Genomic DNA, 21,010 nt, shown 5'->3' on the forward strand with positions numbered 1-21,010 from the left:
CGTTGGGAATCTGGATGTCTTCTTTGGAGAAATGTCTGGTCATGTCTTCTGCCCAGTTTTTAATTTTGCTTCTTGGGTGTTGAGTTTTATAAGTTACTTATGTATTTTGGATACTAAGCTTTTAGAGGATCCACCATTTGAAAATATATTCTCCCATTATGTAAACTGACTTTTAGTTTTGTTTATTGTTTCCTTGGTATGCAGAAACTTTTTATTTTGATGTTGTTGCAACAGTTTATTTTTGTTATTTTTCCATTGCTTCAGGGGACCTAGCTAGAAGACACTTGACAAGGCCAATATCTGGGAAGTTATTATGATGTTCTCTCCTAGTATGTTTTAATAGTTTCAGGTCTCACATTTAGGTCTTTAATCCATTTTTTAAAAGAAATCGTTTATTGTCAAGTTGGTTTCCATATAACCCCCAGTGCTCATCCCTGCAAGTGCCCTCCTCCACGCACATCTCCCCCCTCTCCCCCCACCCCCATCAATCCTCAATTTGTTCTCAGCATTCAAGAGTCTCTCATGGTTTGCCTCCCTCCCTCTCTCCCACTATTTCCCCCCTTCTTCTCCCCCATGGTCCTCCATTAAGTTCCTCCTAATCCTCCTATACGTGCAAACATATGGTATCTGTTCTCTGCCTGACTTATTTCACTCAGCATAACACCCTCAAGGTCCATCCATGTTGCTACACATGGCCAGATTTCATTCTTTCTCATTGCCATGTAGTATTACATTGTATAAATATACCACTCGTCCGCTGATGGACACTTAGGCTCTTTCCATGTTTTGGCTATTGTTGAGAGTGCTGCTATGAACACTGGGGTCCATGTGCCCCTATGCATCAGCACTCCTGTATCCCTTGGGTAAATTTCTAGCAGTGCTATTGCTGGGTCATAGGGGAATTCTATTGTCAATACTTTGAGGACCCTCCACTCTGTTTCCCAGAGGGGCTGCACCAGTTTGCATTCCCACCAACAGTGTAGGAGGGTGCCTATTTCTCCACATCCTTGCCAGCATCCAGAGTCCTCTGACTGTCTTTAATCCATTTTTAATTCATTTGGTGTATGGTGTGAGAAAGTAGTCCTGTTTCATTCTTTTGCAAGTAGATTTTGAACACTATCTATAGAAGAGACTGTCTTTTATCCTAATGGATATTCTCTCCTGCTTTGTTAAAGATCAATTGACCATATAATTATAGGTTTATTTCTGGGTTTTCTATTCTATTCTATTGATCTATGTGTCTACTTTTGTGCCAGTACCATACTACTTTGATCACTACAGCTTTGTAATATAACTTCAAGTCCGGAATTGTGATGCCTTTAGCTTTGCTTTTCAAGATTGCCTTAGTTATACAAGGTCTTTTGTGGTTCCATACAAATTTTAGAATTGTTTGTTATAATTCCATTTAAAAAAAAAAACCTCTCTTGATATTTTGATAAAGATTGCAATGAATGTGTAGATTCCTTTGGGGAGTATTTAACAATATTTGTGTTTCCAATCTATGAGCCTAAAATATCTTTACATTTCTTAGTGTTTGTATTCAATATATTTTGTCAGCATACAGTTTTCAGAATATAGCTCTCTCACCTCTTTGATTAGGTTTATTACTAGGTACTTTATTATTGTTGGTGCAATTATAAATAGGAATATTTTCTTAATTTCTCTTTCTGCTGCTTCATTATTGGTGTATATAAATGGAAATGATTTCTATATACAGATATTATATTTTGTGAATTTCCTGAATTTGTTTTTAATGGAGTTTTTTGGATTTTCTATCAGGTCATCTGCAAATAATGAAAGTTTTACTTCTTCCTTACTAACCTGGGTGCATTATACCTTTCTGTGTCTGTTTGCTGTGGAATTCCAGTACTATATTGAATAAAAGTGGTGATAGTGAACATCCTTTCTTGTTCCTGATCTTAGAAAGAAAGCTCTCAGTTTTGCTCCATTGAAGATTATATTAGCTGCAGGTCTTTTGTGGGTTGTCTTAATGATGTTGAGGTATGTTTCCTCTATTCCTACTTTGTTAAGGGTTTTTATCACTTAAGGGACACTTTTTTTTTTAAGTTTATTTCTTTATTTTGAGAGAGAGAGAGAATACACGCAGGAGGGGCAGAGAGAGAGAATCCCAAGTATGATCTACCCTGTCAGTGTAAACTGTGAAATCATAGCCTGAGCTGAAACCAAGAGTTCGACACTTAACTGCCTGCTGAGCCATGCAGGCACCTCTGAGGGTTTTCTTTTCTTTCTTTCTTTTTTTTTAATTATGAATGAATGTTGTACTTTGTCAAATGATTTTTCTACATTTAAAGAAATGATCATATGGTTCTTATCCTTTCTCTTATTGATGTTATATATCATGTTGATTGGTTTGTGAATACTAAATCACCCTTGCAACCCAGGAATAAACCTCACTTCATTGTGGTGAACATTTTTTAAAAATGTATTGTTGGATTGAGTTTCCAGTATTTCACTGAAGATTTTTGGATCTATATTCATCAGAGATGTTAGCCTGCAGTTCTCATTTTTCGTAGAGCCTTTATCTGGTTTTAGTATCAAAATAATACTGACCTCATAAAATGAATTAGAAGCTTTCTTTCCTCTTCTATTTTTTTTTTTTTTTTGAACAGTTTGAAAAGAATAGGAATTAGGTCTTCTTTAAATGTTTGGTAGAATTCCCTGGGAAGCTTAGACCTGAACTTTTGTTTGTTGGAAGTTTTTTTTATTATTGATTTGATTTCTTTGCTGATTATCAGTTTTTTTTCAAATTCTCTATTTCTTCCTCATTCAATTATGGGAAGTAACATGTTTCTAGGAATTTACCTATTTCCTTTTGGTTGGTCAATTTATTGGCATACAGTATTTCATAATATTCTTCCATAATTGTTTGTATTTCTGTAGGGTTGGTTATTTCTCCTCTCTCATTTGTGATTTTATTTATTTGTGTCCTTTCTCTTTTTTCTTGATAAATCTGGCTAGAGGTTTATAAATTTTATTGGTTTTTCAAAGAACCAGTTCCAGGCTTCATTGATCTATTCTATTGTTTTTAAGTTTCTATATCTTTTATTTTAGCAATAATCTTTATTATTTCCTTCCTTCTGCTGGTTTTAGGTTTGTTTACAGTTCTTTTCCTAGATCCTTCAGGTATAAGGTTGAGTTGTTTAGTTAAGATTCTTCTTGCTTCCTTAGGTAGGCCTGTATTGATGTAATTTCCCCCTTGGAACTACTTTTTCTGCATCTGAAAAGTTTTGAACCATTGTAGTTTCATATTCATTTATTTCTATGTACTTTTTGATTTCTTCTTTTATTTATTTTTATCTATTCATTGTTTATAGCATATTATTTAACCTCCATGAATATGTGATTCTTCCAGATGTTTTCTTGTGGTTGACTTCTAGTTCCATACCATTGTGGTCAGAATAGGCACATAGTATGATTTCAGTTTTTTTCAATTTACTGTGGCTCATTTTGTAGACTAATATGTTATCTATTCTGGAAAGTGCTCCATGTGCACTTGAAAAGAATGTGTATCCTGATGTTATAGGATGGAATGTTCTGTGTTAAATCTATCTGTTCTAGTATGTCATTTAAGGTCACTGTTTCCTTGTTGATTTTCCACTTATATGATCTAAATGTATGATGTAAATGGGGTATTAAAGACCCCATTATTTACTTACTTACTTTATTTATTTATTAATTTTTTTTTAATTTTATTTCTAGGAGAGAGAGAGAGAGAGAGAGACAGCGTGAGCAGGGGAGGGTAAGAGAGAGAGGGAGTCACAGACTGAAACAGGCTCCAGGCTCTGAGCTGGCAGTCAGCACAGAGCCCGACGCGAGGCTCGAACCCACAAACGGCGAAATCGTGACCTAAGCGAAAGTCGGACGCTTAACCGACTAAGCCACCCAGGCGCCCCAAAGTCCCCATTATTTAAATGTATTAAAGATTTTCCACTTATATGATCTAAATATGTGATGTAAATGGGGTATTAAAGACTTCTACTATTATTGTACTATTATAAGCTAGTTCCTTTATTAACTGTTTTATATATTTTTTAAGAAAGTTATTTATTTATTTTGAGAGAGAAAGAGAGGGGAGGGGGAGATAGAGAGACAGAGAAAGACAGAGAGACAGAGAGAATCCCAAGTAGGCTCTGCATTGTCTGCCCAGAGCTCAGTGTAGGGCTCAACCCCATGAACTGTGAGATCATGACCTGAGGCAAGGTCAAGAATCAGATGCTTAACCAACTGAGCCACTTAGGCAAACCTGTTTTATGTATCTGAGTGCTCTCATGTTGGGCCCATAAATATTTATAATTGCTACATCTTATTGTTCAACTGTCTTTCTTATTGTTCCCTTTATTATTATATACTGCTCTTCTTTGTTCCCTGTTACACTCTTGATTTAAAGTCTCTTGGCGTGCCTGTGGGGCTCAGCCAGCTAAGCACTTGACTCTTGAGCACAGGTCATGATCCCAGGGTCATGTGGTCAAGCCCCAATCAGGCTCCAGACTGAGTGTGGAGCCTGCTTAAGATTCTCTCTCTCTCCCTGTGCATCTCTTCCTCACTCAATCTCTCTATAAAAACAAACCAGCAAACAAAAAAAGAAAGAATCTATACTATTGCTATTGGTTTATTGCTTCTTCTCATAAGTGTATGTAACCAATAGAACTATAATCTTTAAAATGTGAGATCCTGATTCTTAGATCTGGGAAATTATTTCAGAGGGAACTGTGACTCATTTTTCCATTTTCTTTATTTATTGCTTAGTATACACTTATAATCTAGAAAAGTAGGGATAGAGAGCCAAACAAAATAAATGATATGCACAAGTGTTTATAGGGAATGCAGGTTTTAACTGTCCCATTAACCAGTATGGTCATTTTGATCTTGATGATTTGAATGTTGATAAAACTCCAGAAACTGCCACTATTTCAGAATACCAAATAAACATTTCTTGGGAAATTCACACAGATTAAGCATGTGTTTTCTGGACTTTTATATTTATAATTTCCTGCAAGTAATTGTATTGGTTACCTACTTAAAAAAAACAATTTCAATACAACAAAGATACAATCTCAAGAATGACAGAGATTTTGGGGTGCCTGGGTGGCTTAGGTGGTTAAGCAACCAACTTGGGCTCGGGTCATGATTTCACAGTTTGTGAGTTCAAGCCCCAAGTCAGACAGCTTAGAGCCTGAAGCCTGCTTCGGATTCTGTGTCTCCGTCTCTCTCTGCCCCTCCCCTGCTTATATTCTGGCTCTCTTACTATCAAAATAAATAATAATAAAAAAAGAATGACTGTTTTTTTCATTTGTTTGTTTTTTGCAGTTTTTTGCCAAGTTATAGTATACGTAAATTCTAGAATATGTGAATTTGAGAGTCACATTGCTTGGGTTTGTACTGTGTTTGATCTCTTACTATCTATCTGTCTGACTTCCTTAATCTGTAAAATGGGCTTTACAGTAATTCTTATCTCAGGACATTGTTGTAAGAATTAATAACATATTCCATGGTACATGTTAAGTATATAAATACTAGTATTAGCATTAATTTAGATAGATAGTAAGTAATAGATATCTTTCTCATACTTCCTGCCATAAATCCATCTTAAAATTGTGCAAGTGAATGCATTTTCTCACTAGGGTAGTATTTAAAATAAGATTCTTTAAATATCCTGTGTGACAGAAAGGACATAAACTGTAAGTGCACAACACACACATTCTGGCATATACTGTGAACTGGCAAAGGAAAACTACTCAAATATGTTTTATATTTTATTAATTACTCAGTTATGGTCTATATTTTGCCAAATTATTCATTACATTTATAGGTTCTTAAATAACTTTAAAAACTTAAATCACATTTCAAAGGCTTAGATTTTAAATGCACGCTTGCTTTTAAAAATTGGAAAAACTTACTCTGTTTAACTTAAAACACTGTGAAATTATAGTTTCAACTTTATTTTTATTTTTTTTATTTTTTTATTTTTTTTAATGTTTTATTTATTTCTAGGAGGGAGAGAGAGAGAGAGAGCATGAGCAGGGGAGGGTCAGAGAGAGAGGGAGACACAGACTCTGAAGCAGGCTCCAGGCTCTGAGCTGGCAGTCAGCACAGAGCCCAACGCGGGGCTCGAACCCATGAACCACGAGATCATGACCTAAGCGAAAGTCAGACGCTTAACCGACTAAGCCACCCAGGCGCCCCTCAACTTTATTTTTAATAACAAATGTTTGATGACTATAGAAGTTTCACATATATTTTTAAAACAACATTATAAAAGTACACAAAATGAAAGAATTTCACTTCTTTTTTTTTTTTTTTTTTTTTTGAAAGAATTTCACTTCTTACCTTTGATCCAGAAGAAATCCAATGGAGGTCAATGTCAGAATAATGAAGCAAACCCTCAGAAGGAGGGTAACTTGTGATAGTGCCTGTCAAGCAAACACAGAGACCAGCAGATTCTTTAGGAGAGTTATCAGAAGGAACATTAGAACTTAAAGCTGTCAAGAAAACCAGCCTCAAACTATTTTATACTATACCACTTGTCACTGACATTTTTCAAAAAGATGAATACGCAGAGGACATCTTGGTTTTCCTAATGTCATTTAAAATTATCTTACTGGACACTTAGGAGAATGAATTAGACCCTTCCACATAACTATTTTGCTTAAAATATTCTTTCTAAAAATTATCCTTTAAAGTTATGAGACTTTCAAAATTGTTTGAAACCCTTGTGCACCCACATATGGAGAAATCACTTACATTTTGATGAATACATAGCATGGTCCAATACCTATTTTTATTATCACCAATTCTTTGTGGTTTCAAACCCAACACTTTTAAATACAGAAAATATTTAAAGGAGAACGTGTTTATCAGTGCAAACATATAAATGAAGCAATGTACAAATACATATTCGTATTTGATGAAATCTATAGATTCCTATGTACATGTCAAAGTTTATATTTTGAATTATTGTAACAAAGACATGTTTACCATAATTATAAATGAATTATGCATTTACATGCCAAAAAATTTTACATGCCAAAATTTTAATAATAATGTTTATTTAGGATCTACTATCTTATAGCTTCCATGTTATATGTTTCACATACTTCAATTCTTTTTTTAGTCCCAACAATGTTACAGATAAGGTATCATTATATTTGCTTCATATATGTAAAAACAAGCAAATCGGAAATCAAAGAGTTAAGTAATTTTTCCGTCAGCACATAGAAATAAATGATGCCTCTGAAACTTAAAATACACTTCCCTGACCTCAAAGTATGACAATGGTGGAATGAATATGAGCAACAAACTTAAATGGTCAGGGGCAGAGAGGTTGCATAGCTAATATTTAGTGTCAGATGAGTACTGTTTTCATTTGAAAGTGGATCAATAAGAGCAAGAAGTTGGATGCACATCCCTTGAGTGATTCCCCTACTCACTGATAGTGTTTATGTTTCATCCTAATGAGAACACCAGAAGTGTGATGCAGCAAAGCAGCTAACAGAGTTATCAAAACATTACACAAACACTTTCTCTGCTTTTTAATGAAATAGCTAGAGGTAATTTCTACTCATTATGAACTAATATATACACCTACAAAACTGCACCTGTCCACAGTTATAAACAATAAGCAAAAGCCACCAACTGCAATTACTGTTCACATCTACTACTCCATCTCCACACCACCTTATAAATCAACTGAGATCTCACAGCCAACTTATAACTCCTCTCTATTCAGTATTGTATGCTTGGATCGTACCCAGAACTGAAAAATGATTTAAAAGTTTCCAAAGCAATAGTTTAGTAGATGAGTACGGATGAGTAATCAATAATATCAATGAAAAGCATTGAAATGTTTTGGAGTATGGGGACAGGGCTAGGTGTCAGATATAAGAGGAAAAGCTCAGTGGACAACAGAAGTTTTAGTGGAGAGCTACAGAGTGCTATTTGGATATGTGGAATTCAGCAATAACTACTTTGGGACAATGCAGCCCAAGTGTCAGAAAGTTATTTTTGTGGTGATAGAAGTAACTAGGTCTGTTTGAGTAGATTAATGCCTGTTTAAGGGAAACAAAGAAAAATACATACATTGAATCTATAAGCCATGTAACCATAGGCAAATTATTAGGCATTTCTAAGGCTCTTTTATGTGTTTGGTACATTTGAAATAAAATATGAGTTTGGTAACAACTATAATAAAGTACTGAGAAGAGTGCTTGGAACAAAATATAAAATCAACTAATGATTATGATATGAGTACTATTGTTATGCTATACTGATTTTTCATATGGTACTTAGGTTAACTTTAATGAATTACAATAAAACAAAGAAACACAAACAAAAGACCCATGCACTATTCGCCATATCATAGGAAATTCAGATATAATGTAAAATATATTTTCAATTTTGGTTAGGGAATTTATGATCCCTGAACAAAAAGAGGAGCCTGGCGGAGAAGGAGACCCCTAAACAAAAAAGGGAGGGTCTTGGCGAAGAAGGACTCCTTTTTCTGCAAATTGCTTCCAGGCTACTAGAGTCAGAATAAGAAAACAACTCAATACGTCTATCCATCTACCTAGTCGCTACCTGGCTAAAAGGCACCTGAAATTTAGCATGTCTGTCTAAAACTCTGTATCTATTTCCTCCTCCACACAATATATTGCTAGTTTTTTTTCTTCTTAGAATGCTACACCCAGTTTTTCAGTTGCTTTAGCGAAAACAGAACAAAACAAACAAAAACAACCAAACACAAAACAACCAACCAAACAAAACAACCAAAAACAAAACAAAACTGCCACTCATCCTTGACTTTTCCTCTCATTGTCTACTTCAAATAAATCAAGAAATAAATGTCAGCATTGTATTTGAAGTACATCCAGATTGAAGAGATTTGTTACAAGTAGCTGTTTTGTGAACAAAAACTTGTTCCACCCCAACATGATCTTCACCACAATTCACCCTCTTAACTGGTGTCTCCACTTTTAAAACTGTCTACTGAGCATGGCCTTCTACACACTGCTTTGCAGCCAAAACTCTAATTTTTTTAAAGACATATGTTATATAGTATCATTATTATGTTCTAAATGCTCCAGGAGCTTCAATTTCTTTATTTTTATTTCTTTTAAGGTTATTTATTTTGAGAGACAAAGAGAGCAGAGGAGAAGCAGAGAGAGGTAGAGAGAGAATCCAAGGCAGACTCTGTAAAGTCAGTCAGCACAGACTGATGCAGGACTCGAACTCACAAACCATGAAATCATACCTAAGCCAAAAGCAAGAATCAGATGCTTAACCAACTGAGCCACCCAGGTACCCTGAGTCAATGTCTACTTACTCAAAGAATAAAACTCAAAGTCCTTACTCTGGACCATGCATAACATAGTCTCTTATCAATTGTCCCCTACTAATCTCTCTGCCTTTCATATCACAAATTTTGTTTTCTTCAACATGGTAAGCATCCTTCCCACTCAAGTCTGTTTTATTTACTGTTCTTTCTATTGGACCAACTTTCCCCAGTGATCCTTATGATTCATTCCTTCATTTCATTCAGGTACTCTTCAAATGTACATCCTTCTGTCACGTATAAAATAGAACTTTTCATAATTATCTATAAATTTATTCTATTGTTCTCCATACAACACTTTTATACAAGTATATATTTATACACTTATCATTTCTATACAAGTGTACTTATTTGTGTTTGTCCATTCTCTTACTTTTTGTTGTCAGTCCCACCCCATTAGAATATAAGTTCCATTAGAGGTTATATTTTGTTACTCGCTATTATATCTCAAGCACCTAGAACATTGCCTGGCGCATAGTCAGTACTCAAATATTTTTGTTGAATAACTGACTAAATGAATGAATGTTTTATGTATATATTTTTAATATCTATGCCTTTAATGTTAATAATTTCTTAAATTATTAACTGGTTTAGTCAATAATTTAATAACATTAAATATTAATGTCCTATCAATATTTTAACTTCTTAAAATTAAAAATAAATTACATTAAATGAGTTAATTTAGTATGTCATAATTTAACATTAATAATTTAATATGCATATATTATTTAAAGTGTTTAATATGTTAAATATTAAATCCTTTAATATTATTTCATTCCTTAAAGAACAGAATTGTCTTAAAAGCATTTGAGTTTAAAGGAAGGTAAGATTACCACATGATGGAATTTGATATAGACCACATAAACTTCCTTTAAAGAGTCTACTTGTCTATTTAACTTCTAAGGTTTTCCATAGAGCATCCTTTGATAAGATAATTAAGGCATACAATCAATTAGGTATATCTAATTTCTACATATTCATTTTATAAATGTTTACTGAGCATGTGCAAGGCATCAGAGTAGGTATGAGTTTAAGAAAGGGAGCAAGATAGACAAAATTCCTACCCTAGAAATCATACTGCTTTAATCACTGACTATATGATCATATGCCAGCTATACTAGGGCAAACAGGAAGAAAATAACACATAAAATAGGATCTATAGGCTTTGACCATAAACACTTAGACTCTTGTGTTTTAAACAATATGTGAAATGACTTAAATATTGTTAGTTTTTTATAACAAATAAAATGTTATTCTTCATTGGGTTAAGTCCCATTTCATACCATCCACTGCTAGTAAATCTTTCAAGTAAAATACTGCTGTCCTAAAGTGCTAAAACAGAATTATTCTAAATTAACCTTTGAATGCATTGAAAGTTTTTATCACACACACAAACACAAAAACATATGAAGAAAACCATAACCATGAAAGCTTTATGAAGCAAGGAATTGATTTTTCCTTTTTAAAAGTTATCTTGCAAATCAGCAGTTCAGTTGCCTTTATTTCCATTGAATAAAACAAAACAAACAAACAAAACAAAACACCTCAAAAGCAATACTTATTACATAGGAACTTTAGTAGAATTACATGTTTGGTGCAAAGTGTGTATTCAATGAGCTGTGGGAGTCATTCCTCTGCTCACAAATATAAAGAAAAAAACTTGTTTCTTCTTGGCTGGTTTATCATACTCTTAACATTACATACAAAAACTCCGTCAGTCAACATAACTACCTTTCATATTTCCCCACCTGACAAATCTCACAAAGGGAGGTATCAACTCTGTACGCTGTGTCATAAAATAATAGTATGATGCTATAGAAACAAATTCCTTCTTAAAGACTTGGTGCTTTGACAAAGATGCTTTGATAATATTTTCTCTGATTTTGTTTCAAAGCACTTTGAAATGAAAATGTCTGGAATTTGTTTTTATAACAAGGTAGCACATTTTTAGGGGTTTCTCTAAAAGGTGTCTCAGAAGAAGTACTCAAATCATTATTTTGATTCAAAATGTTCAAAATCTTCCCAAACATCATTATAATGAGCTTGAAATCACTTAATACTTAAACCTTTGTGACGTATGATGCGAAGACAGTAGGCTGGGTTTGCTGGCACACCTGCTAGGCTGCCTCACCCCCTCATGACTGTGGGTTCCACCTTCCAGAAGCCTTGAGCTGTTGGATTTGACATCCTGAAACCTGAAACTTGAAGATACTTCTCAGTATTATAACAGACATGGGAACAGAACCCCAGGGGACACTATAATGCAATTTGTAATCCTATATGAATCTCAAAAATGTATCTTGAAATAAGATTGTGCTCTTTTCAAACACTGTCAACATTGACTATAGTCTTTCTTCTAAATGATCAGAACCCCCTAGGTGGTTACTACTGAAGCATAAACAAAGCAATGTGATGAGAATGAACACTTTCCAGAATTTCTAACAAACAAACAAACAAACAAGAAGCAAACTAAATATATCAAAGGAGAAAATATATTGGCTAAAAAAGAATAGTGAGTATGTTGTTCAGAAACATGGGACCGATGTAGAATTACTGTATTTCTACAAAAATTTGTAAGAAATAAAAGAAAACATTTAATTTAAAAAAACTTTAACTGAGGAGCACCTGGGTGGGTGTCTCAGTCAGTTAAATATCCAACTCTTGATCTTGATTACGGTCCAGGCCGTGATCTCACCATTCATTAGTTCAAGTCCCACAATGGGCTCTGCACTGACAGTGTGGAGCTCGCTTGGGATTCTCTCTTTCCTCTCTCTCTTCTCTGTCCATATCCCGCTTGCTCTCTCTCTCTCTCAAAATAAATAAATAATGTTAAGAAAAAAAATTTAAATGAGTATTTAAAGAAATTGAGCATTAAAGAATTATGTTATAGTTTAAGCTATGATTCTACTCCATCCGTTAAAAAAAAATGAATGTACTCCCAAAAGCAAGAAAACAATAGCTGGTTTATACTCACTTGAAAAACAACAACAACAACAAATCTGAAAAAGTTTGCTTTCAAGACACTGGACACAAGGCAACAAGGTCAGTGATTCCAGGAAATTAGAATATAAATGACATGACCCCAAGTCACCACCTTAGGAGAGTTTCTAGACCCCAGAACAGAGGGACCCCAGGAGGGCCTGGTAGACTACCTGAGTTGCAGAGATGGAGTTGGGATTCAGCATAAAGCAAGGAGGCTACTATTTGGAAGACAGGGTGCCAAGCGGAGAGAGCTGCATAGAGATAACTCTAGAATTCAAGTCCAGTCTATCAGACCATGCATCTGAGAAAACTATGGAGGTGAGAGAAGTATTCGTAGGGCTTGTAATATTAGAGCTTACAAAGGACTGGCAATAGATTACAGCCAGGCTGGATAACCTCATGGTTCACTGGGTACTGAGTAGAGAACATAGAAGAGTCTTAACTCAGTTTTGGGTAATCATTAATCCAAGTGCGGCAATCTCAGAATGAAACGTCCTACAACAGTTTCTGGAAGAGATCTATTTTGACATAATATCTTTCCTGGTTGTTCAGTAAAACTATTTTGGGTGGCACTGAAGCTACTCTAAATTATCACTGTTTGCTTCAAGATCTCACTGAAATCTGTCCACCAACTTTTGCTACAGTTGTGAGAGAAAACTCATATTTTTCACTAAGAAACAGGCAGAAATATAAGCTATATTTCTTTCAATTATTTCTCAAAACGCAAAAGACAAAGGTGATATTAAGAAAACAGAAAGACAAATTTTCTTTTCATGAGGATTACTTTTAATAAGAAAATATGACTCCTCATAACTGTTTATTTAGACTTCGAGTTTCCAAAGCTGAGTTAAAAATGTCTAATTTATTGTTCATAAATCAAAATGAGATCTTAATTCAAATTATAAGCAGTTTATGACTGATTGTGTTTATTATTAATATTAAAGGAACTACCTGATGTTGATCACATTTTGAGACAATACTAATAATATAAACATATGTTCAATTTCATAGTTAATATTTCATTATTTAATGTAAATGATATTTTAAGTGTAATTTCATACTTAATTATATTTCAACTTAGTGTACAAAAAGTATATTTTTAATTGGAACTCACAATGATCACTTTTCTAGGTTCCTGAAGCTTATGCTTATCAGACAGGTAGGTTTTTAAAATATCTTTCCTTCAATACACATGTATTACATTGTTTCATGGTTTTTGGTTATAATTGGTGCTCATTTTGGCTCACATTTCTTTTTTTCACATTACTTCAGTTACCACCTAAAAACTTTAGGAAAGTAAATTAAATCTCAGGGGTCTGTGCTGGAAAAAAATATAGATACTGGATATTGACTTGAGAGAGTTCAGGTAAGACCTAAGCTAGACCTAATTTGTGCAAGTGACTCTGTGTTATGAGAGTATGATTAAATATATTGATTTTTTAAAAGAGTCTTTTAAAATATGTCAACATGAAAACATTAGTTACAAAATTATAGTGCCCATAATATTTTACAAAGTACAGCATACAGGGGAATTCAAAACTATAAAAATCTGTTTCCAAATTTATATTGGATATTCTCAGATGCCTCATTAATTTGAAATATATCATCAAATAATTTGTGTTAAAACCTATCTGCAGTAACTTTATTACACATTCTATTATAAGACTGTTAAATATTCAAACTCTTTTGAGTGTGTCTATTATTTGAAAGGATAGCATTGCTTTTACAGTTTTACTTTGGAAACATGCTAGTGTGTCCATATTTTCATTTCAAATGTGTATTCATGATATCACCCCATGAACTAGACCCTGGCAGCTAAGGAATTGATTTCCCAAGCATTACTAAACCAAAATCAACATAGAAGTCTGTGGGTCATATCACTAAACTAAACACTATATATTTAAATGTATGCATTTCAAGTTTCAGCAAGAGAGGAATGTGCCTTTTACACCTTTGTGGTGGCCATCAAATTGCTTTTTTGACTCCCAAAGTTATTTATACAGAACTTGCACACATAAAACAAGTAAGTATTTATCTACTCTGGTATATGCATAAACAGAAAAGGCTGTGGGACCACAGCAGGGCCCCCAATTACAAGTCAGCCACAACTTTTCTATGTGATTATTGGCTACAGTGAATCTGGAAAAAAAATATTGCTGTTGGATGTTAATGTCCTCATATGCTTTTAAACATCCTTGAGATGAGAAAGGCACTACAGAATCTTACAAATAAGCAACCTTTTTTCCTAGTTGCACAGCATGCTTTTAGTAAAGAAAAACATGTGTGGGAAACAAGCAAATACACCTTTCAAAATTAATTTGTGTCAGGAATGAAGCTGTTTCCAACTCTAATTTCAGTCTGAAAAGGGTTTCAACGCTTGGCATTTCTTTTGTCAATATATCTATACGAGTTTCTGTTTTTGATGGCAGCAGAAAAATCTTATGAAGCCTTGCTATAAGTTGCATCTTTTAGTACACACTGTGACTAGCTACATTTTTGCCCAGGAAGTACTCACGCATGCATAGACCCTCAAATCTCTTGGTGAACTGAAGAGTTTCTATTTCAAAATCAAAATGGGTAAATTTCTTTTTCTTTTTGATTGTTTTCAAATGTTTATTTATTTTTGAAAGAGAGAGAGAGAGAGAGAGGTAGAGACAGAGGGAGACAGAATCTGAAGCAGGATCCATGCTCCAACCTGTGAGCACAGAGCCTGACGTGGGGCCTGAACCCAAGAACCTCAAGACCATGACCTGAGCAGAAATCAGATGCTTAACTGACTTAGCAACCCAGGTGCCCCCCAAATGGGTAAATTTCTAATTTTGTTTCTATGAATTGGCATAATTTATTTTGGAATTTTGTTTAGTGTAACTAAAAAAATGCAATAACAAACTTATTCAACAGTGATACATATTTTGAGAGTTAGATATTTAGATGTAGATGATGTAGCTTTTCTTCTGGTTTCATTCAACCATGGAAACTCTATGAGTACATACATATTTCAATAATTATTTAGGTAAAAAAAGATAACAAAACGGAAACTAAAATTCATTCTTTTTTGTTATAATCAGTAAAGTCTGTTAAATATTTTCCTGTAGCTTTTTAAAAATCATTGTCTTTGGGGGCTGCTTGGGTGGCTCAGTCGGTTAAGCATCTGACTTTGGCTCAGGTCATGATCTCACGGTTTGTGGGTTCGAGCCCTGCGTGGGGCTCTGTGCTGACAGCTAGCTCAGAGGCTGGAACGTGCTTCCGATTCTGTGTCCCCCTCTCTATCTGACCCTCCCCTGCTCACACTGCTCTCTCTCTCTCTCAGAAATAAATAAAACATTAAAAAAATCATTGTCTTTGGACAGAGAACACATATAAACTTATCTATTATCACTACTTATACAATGTTTGGTTTTTAATTTTAAATGCAAAAACCACAAATACGTATGAATAATACCAACTAGTAAGTTCTTTCAATAATGATAAAAATTGAAATGAGTCTTCCTTAATATATAATCTTGTAATGGTTATAATAACTTTTATAAACCTATTTTATTAGTAGAATACCCGTACACACACTATTGGTTGCCCAACCAGAAAATATCTGCCATTTCTTCTAATACTATGCTGATTTTGTGCAGGTATAAGAAAGGAATATGCTCAAAGGGAGAGTGAGCTCTTTCCCAGAGGGAATAAATTATGCTTGGTATAATTCATTCATGGTTAATTCATGAGCTGGTATTAGTTATTGGTTCAGTGTGGACATGTGAATTAGTCTTGAATAATGAGACATGAAAGAATATTTGCTGGGAAATATTCTGGAGATTTTTTCCTCCTTCCTAAATAAAATAAAATTTACAAGATGTTCTTGAAGAACTGAACTTGCTGCCTTTGGTCACAGTCTGTGAATACAGAATGCTTGAAGTTGCTGTAATTATCTTATGATGATGAAAGTCAAGAGAATTATAGAGAAGACTTTTTGGAAGCTCTGCATGTTTGAACTGATGAACTAACAAATCCCAGAAACACTTACCTCTAAATTTCCAGTTTTATTTAAGACATATTTAGTTGGATATTCTGTTTCTTAGAGCAACAGATATCTAAAAGACACTCATGCCATAGATAATTTAAGTGAAGATATCCTGCAGGAAAGTTTATGTTATCATGTGTAAGTGTTTAAAGAACATTTTTTGGAAAAAAGTTTAAATCATATATTCATATTTATCAATGAAAAGGATTTATAAATATCTAACATTTGTTACTTTTGTCTACTCAAACCCATTTCCCTTTTCCTATATGCTATCATTTAGTTAATTTTCTTTAAAGCCATTCTTTCTCCCTCTCTGACCATGAGGATACTATGGAGTGGAGCCTGTTCTCCCATTCATGGAATGATAACTTTGACTGGTTCAGTGACATCGAGATGAACCAAACCTTAACATCAGACTCCAACTTGGGTCCTTAATTTCTGCAATTCTTTGGTGACATTTAAAGCTAGAGCTGCTGGTAGCCATCTTGCCACCAGGAAGGCTGAGAGTCTGTAGGAGAAACTGCACTGAGCAAAGCATAGCTACAAGAAAGAATGAAAAGTTCCTGATAATATTATTTGACTCACGGCATCAGCACTGCCTGAAAAAGAAATAGTCCAAACTCTTAAGTTATAGGAGCTAATAAATTTGTCCTGGGTTGAATATCTGTCACATACAACCAATGACTCCCACATAACACACTCAATAACCTACTTCAAGTAGACTTCTTTCTTGTAATTCACTATATAAGATGTATGGAGTGTTTGTAATTGTTCCAGTGGAATTACTATACTAGGAATAATAAGGTGGCATGTAATTATTAAAAATAATTCCATAGGGTTTATCTTAAATTATTAAAAATAATCCTATAGTATATCCATTTTCTTCTGCATGTATTATTTAATTTCTGTTATATATGGAGTTTTAAAAACTGGCATCTGTAAATAGAACAGACCTGTTCTTTGAAAAAAGCAATTTATTTTGCTTGAATTCATGGTCCACTGATTCCATTTGTATTCATTTAAATTTTTTCTGGATTTTTGCATCTTTTTTTGGATATTTCCACACTATTCTTTATGTCTGAACATAACTTGTCATGTTTTTATTTTTATCTCATTGTCTTTTAGTGTATACTGGGTAATTTGTTTAAATAATGAATGATTCTATTAATACACTTATGTTCTCTTAATTTGGCTTTAAACTTACATATAAATCATTGACTTTCTCAGGTCTGTTATCACATTTTTGTGTTCTAGAAGTTTAATGTGATTATTAAATGTGCCTTATCATTTTGATAGTCTTGCTTTTTAAATGTTCATAATTTTAATTTCTTTTTAATTTCATCTTCTGCATCTTCAAACATACTAAGTTTACTACATTTATATTTTCATTTAATTTCCAACATCTGTTGTTTTTGAGAACTGGGTCTGTTGTTTGTTGTTTCTGCTAATGCTTTGTCATGATGACTTGCTATCTCCCAGAGTGTTCTTGTGCTTTTTAACTGAGTTCATAATCATTGGAACATTATCTGTGGGAATACTCTGATACTTGGGTTTAAGAGGATTGCTCCAAGCATGCTTTGAATATGGTTCTTTTAGACACATGAGACTGAATCTGAGACCACATTAAACTGAATTCTTAGTTTAGGTTTATAAATCAATGGTTAGTATAAATACCAGACCCATAGCTGAATGAGAGCTGGTTTGTGGTTAAAAATTCTCAGGGAAGACTTTTTATTCTGCCTGCCCAAAGCCAAGTCAATATCAACAGCATACAATATGATAGACAGTCTACACAAGAACACTTTGAATATAATTAATTTAAGAATTAATTCACCTGTTTAAACAGGAGATTGTGCCAACACTAATGTAGAAATTACAGAAAAGAATAGAACACAACTATAATATGATGGGATAATTTTCATTTTCAGACAAAGTGACAGATTTCTTACAAATTTCTTACAATATTTCACTTACAGCTTTATCTGCAAAGGTTTCTTCATAAAATGCTAGCATCAAGGCAAACTGTACAACTGCATAGATCCTTAATAGATGAGACACTGATGATGAAAAGGGAACTTCTTTTCCCGTGACCTAAGAAGACAAGAAAGAAGCTTTTCCTTTATCTTGCTCTCTGGCTTATTCCTCTCATGGAAATTCACAATAAGCAAAGAGGAGACGTGCAAAAGAAAGGAAAATCTTTGCTACTTTTTAATTTTTGTTTCCAAAATGACTCAAACATTCCTTTTTATTTTAATAGAAAAACATAAAAGCTCAGAAACTTGTTTTTCATTTCAGAAGATCATGATTTTAATTTAGTCTACTTTATAACAAACCAGTATAAGAATTGAGTCAGCAACATTTACTGATGACAAATACAACTAAAATGAACATAAAAATATGAAATATGAATACAGAAATATGCCCATGATTATACATGAAAATAAAGAAAAAGAAAAATGGAAGGTGATTTTTAGTAGTGGAGATAATCATGACTGAAAAGGAACCATTGCTTTATTGGAAACAACTTTCCTAAATCATAGAGTTTCCAAGAAATAATACAATTCTACATTTATAATGCAAATTTAGGCACAGATATGACTTTAGAATATTCATTTTGGATTATCTATCTATTGAAAAAAGGAAAAATAATAACTAAACTTTTTAGGGCTGAAATAAGCAAATTATTTTCACCTATATCAGGTTAGCTCATTGTTATATAACTGATTTTGAACATAATCAGGGAAATTTCAGCAAAGTATCAGGGAAAGTATCAGCAAAAAGTATCAGGGAAATTTCAGCAAAGCAACTTTCATAACTGGATGAAAAAATATCCTTATTTAGATTAAAAGTTTTAAAAATAACAATATTATAAAAATATTTTCTTATAATATTGGCTAATTTTATATTTACAATCACCTTTGATATCAACAATAGTTTACTCTTTCTATTGCTTTCAGATTACTATTAATGACAGTTATTTTAATAAGGAACCACAATACATATCCTGAAGGACTGAAAAGAAAATCCTGTTTTTCATCTTTATATGAATTCCAGATTGAAATTGAATTTTTCATGTGATTTCCAGGGTTTTAAATCTCTATCTCACCTACTTTTGGGTTTTAATATGATTTCTGAATTTAATGCTACAACTGTACTACAAAATGAATAAGGTTATGGTCTAATCTAATAACAACATCAATTTAGTGTGGCTTTTGACCTTCCATTCTAGAGACTTATTTTTTTTTTTTTTAATTTCAGTATAGTTGACACACAATGTGCCATTAGTTTCAGGTATATGACTTAGTGATTTGACAAATTTAGACATTATGCTATGTTCGCTACAAGTAGAGCTACCACCTACCCTGATATATTGTTATTATAATATCATTGACTGTATTATTTATGCTATGACTTTTATTTCTATGATTTATTCATTCCATAATTGTAAGTCTGTATCTCCTAATCCCCTTCAATCTTTGGCTGTATGAATTTACATTTTCACCAAGAGGGTACAGGGGATTCTTTTTCTCCATATCCTCACCAGGACTTGTTATTTCTTGTCTTTTTTATTTTAGCCATTCTAAGAAGAGTAAGGTGATATATCATTGTGGTTTTGATTTGCGTTTCCCTGATGATTAGTGATGCTGACCATCTTTTCATTTTTTCATCAACAAAATGAAAGCTGAACTGAAGAATCTGTATTTTTTTTAAATTTTTTAAATGTTTTATTTATTTCTGAGAGAGAGCGAGAGCATGAGCAGGGGAGAGTCAGAGAGAAAGGGAGACACAGAATCCGAAACAGGCTCCAGACTCTAAGCTGGCAGTCAGTACAGAGCCCGACAAGGGGCTCGAACCCACAAATTGTGAGATCATGACCTGAGCCGAAGGTGGACACTTAACTGACTGAGCCACTGAGCATCTGTAAGGCTCCCTCCATCTCTAGTAGTTTTAGGATTCTGTGATCAAGTAACATACATCCGTGTAGTTTTTGCACTACATAAATGTTCTTTGTTGTAATTTTGAGTGGATCTGAAAACTAGCCTCTGCTGCTATGCCTCCGAACCATGCTCCCCAGTAAGAGGCAGTGTCATCCTGGGAAAAAGCCCTCCCCTTATTGGCCCCTAGGTGGTACCCACTCAGCAGGTTATCCACCACAGGGCTGTATCTGCCTCAGGGAACATTTTTCTTCAGATCTTCATGAAGTCAACATACACATAGGCTGGCTGTAGAGCTGACAATAGGCTACTAATCTTCACCACCACTAACATGAACTCTATTTACCTCTGGGATTTCTTCACTTAGTCCAAGTCTTGGTTTACCTGGACCCCATCCTGGTCCTTTAAATATGACAGAAAACTTATTGAAGAATCCAGGTGTGGCCCAGAATGTAGTCCATATGTAAACTAAATGGTGGAACTATAAGAATAAAAAATAGAGCTTATTTAAAATAAAAAATAATAAAAGTATTAAGTACAATGAATCATTTATTTTATTTATTTACTGTTCAATGACAAGTATATATTTTTTCTGTAATATACAGGTTATGTGTAATATGGTTAATGTAGATTAATATGCAGTTGCATTCCAAATTGTAACTCATTCCCTTCATTCTGTGTCCTTTAAGTTTAAGTGTGTTCTTGTCAATATTTCTGAAGCCCCACAAA

General features: G+C 33.7%; 1 protein-coding gene across 2 annotated transcripts in view; it reads right to left on the reverse strand.

The window, feature by feature from the left end:
- Nucleotides 1-21,010, reverse strand: part of AGMO (alkylglycerol monooxygenase) — a 340,233-nt gene that overhangs the window by 148,531 nt on the left and 170,692 nt on the right. Inside the window, exons 10-12 of one of the 2 annotated variants that reach the window (XM_039217441.1) lie at nt 20,628-20,762; nt 18,321-18,437; nt 6,349-6,431 (exon numbers count right to left, since the gene is read on the reverse strand). In XM_039217441.1, coding sequence (XP_039073372.1) covers nt 6,349-6,431; nt 18,321-18,437; nt 20,628-20,762 — 335 coding nt within the window. The remainder of the gene's footprint in view (nt 1-6,348; nt 6,432-18,320; nt 18,438-20,627; nt 20,763-21,010) is intronic. The other variant, XM_039217442.1, reaches the window with a different exon arrangement.

Source organism: Hyaena hyaena, unplaced genomic scaffold, assembly GCF_003009895.1.
Source record: "Hyaena hyaena isolate Hyena2069 unplaced genomic scaffold, ASM300989v1 scaffold_690, whole genome shotgun sequence".
Classification (NCBI taxonomy): Eukaryota; Metazoa; Chordata; class Mammalia; order Carnivora; family Hyaenidae; genus Hyaena; species Hyaena hyaena.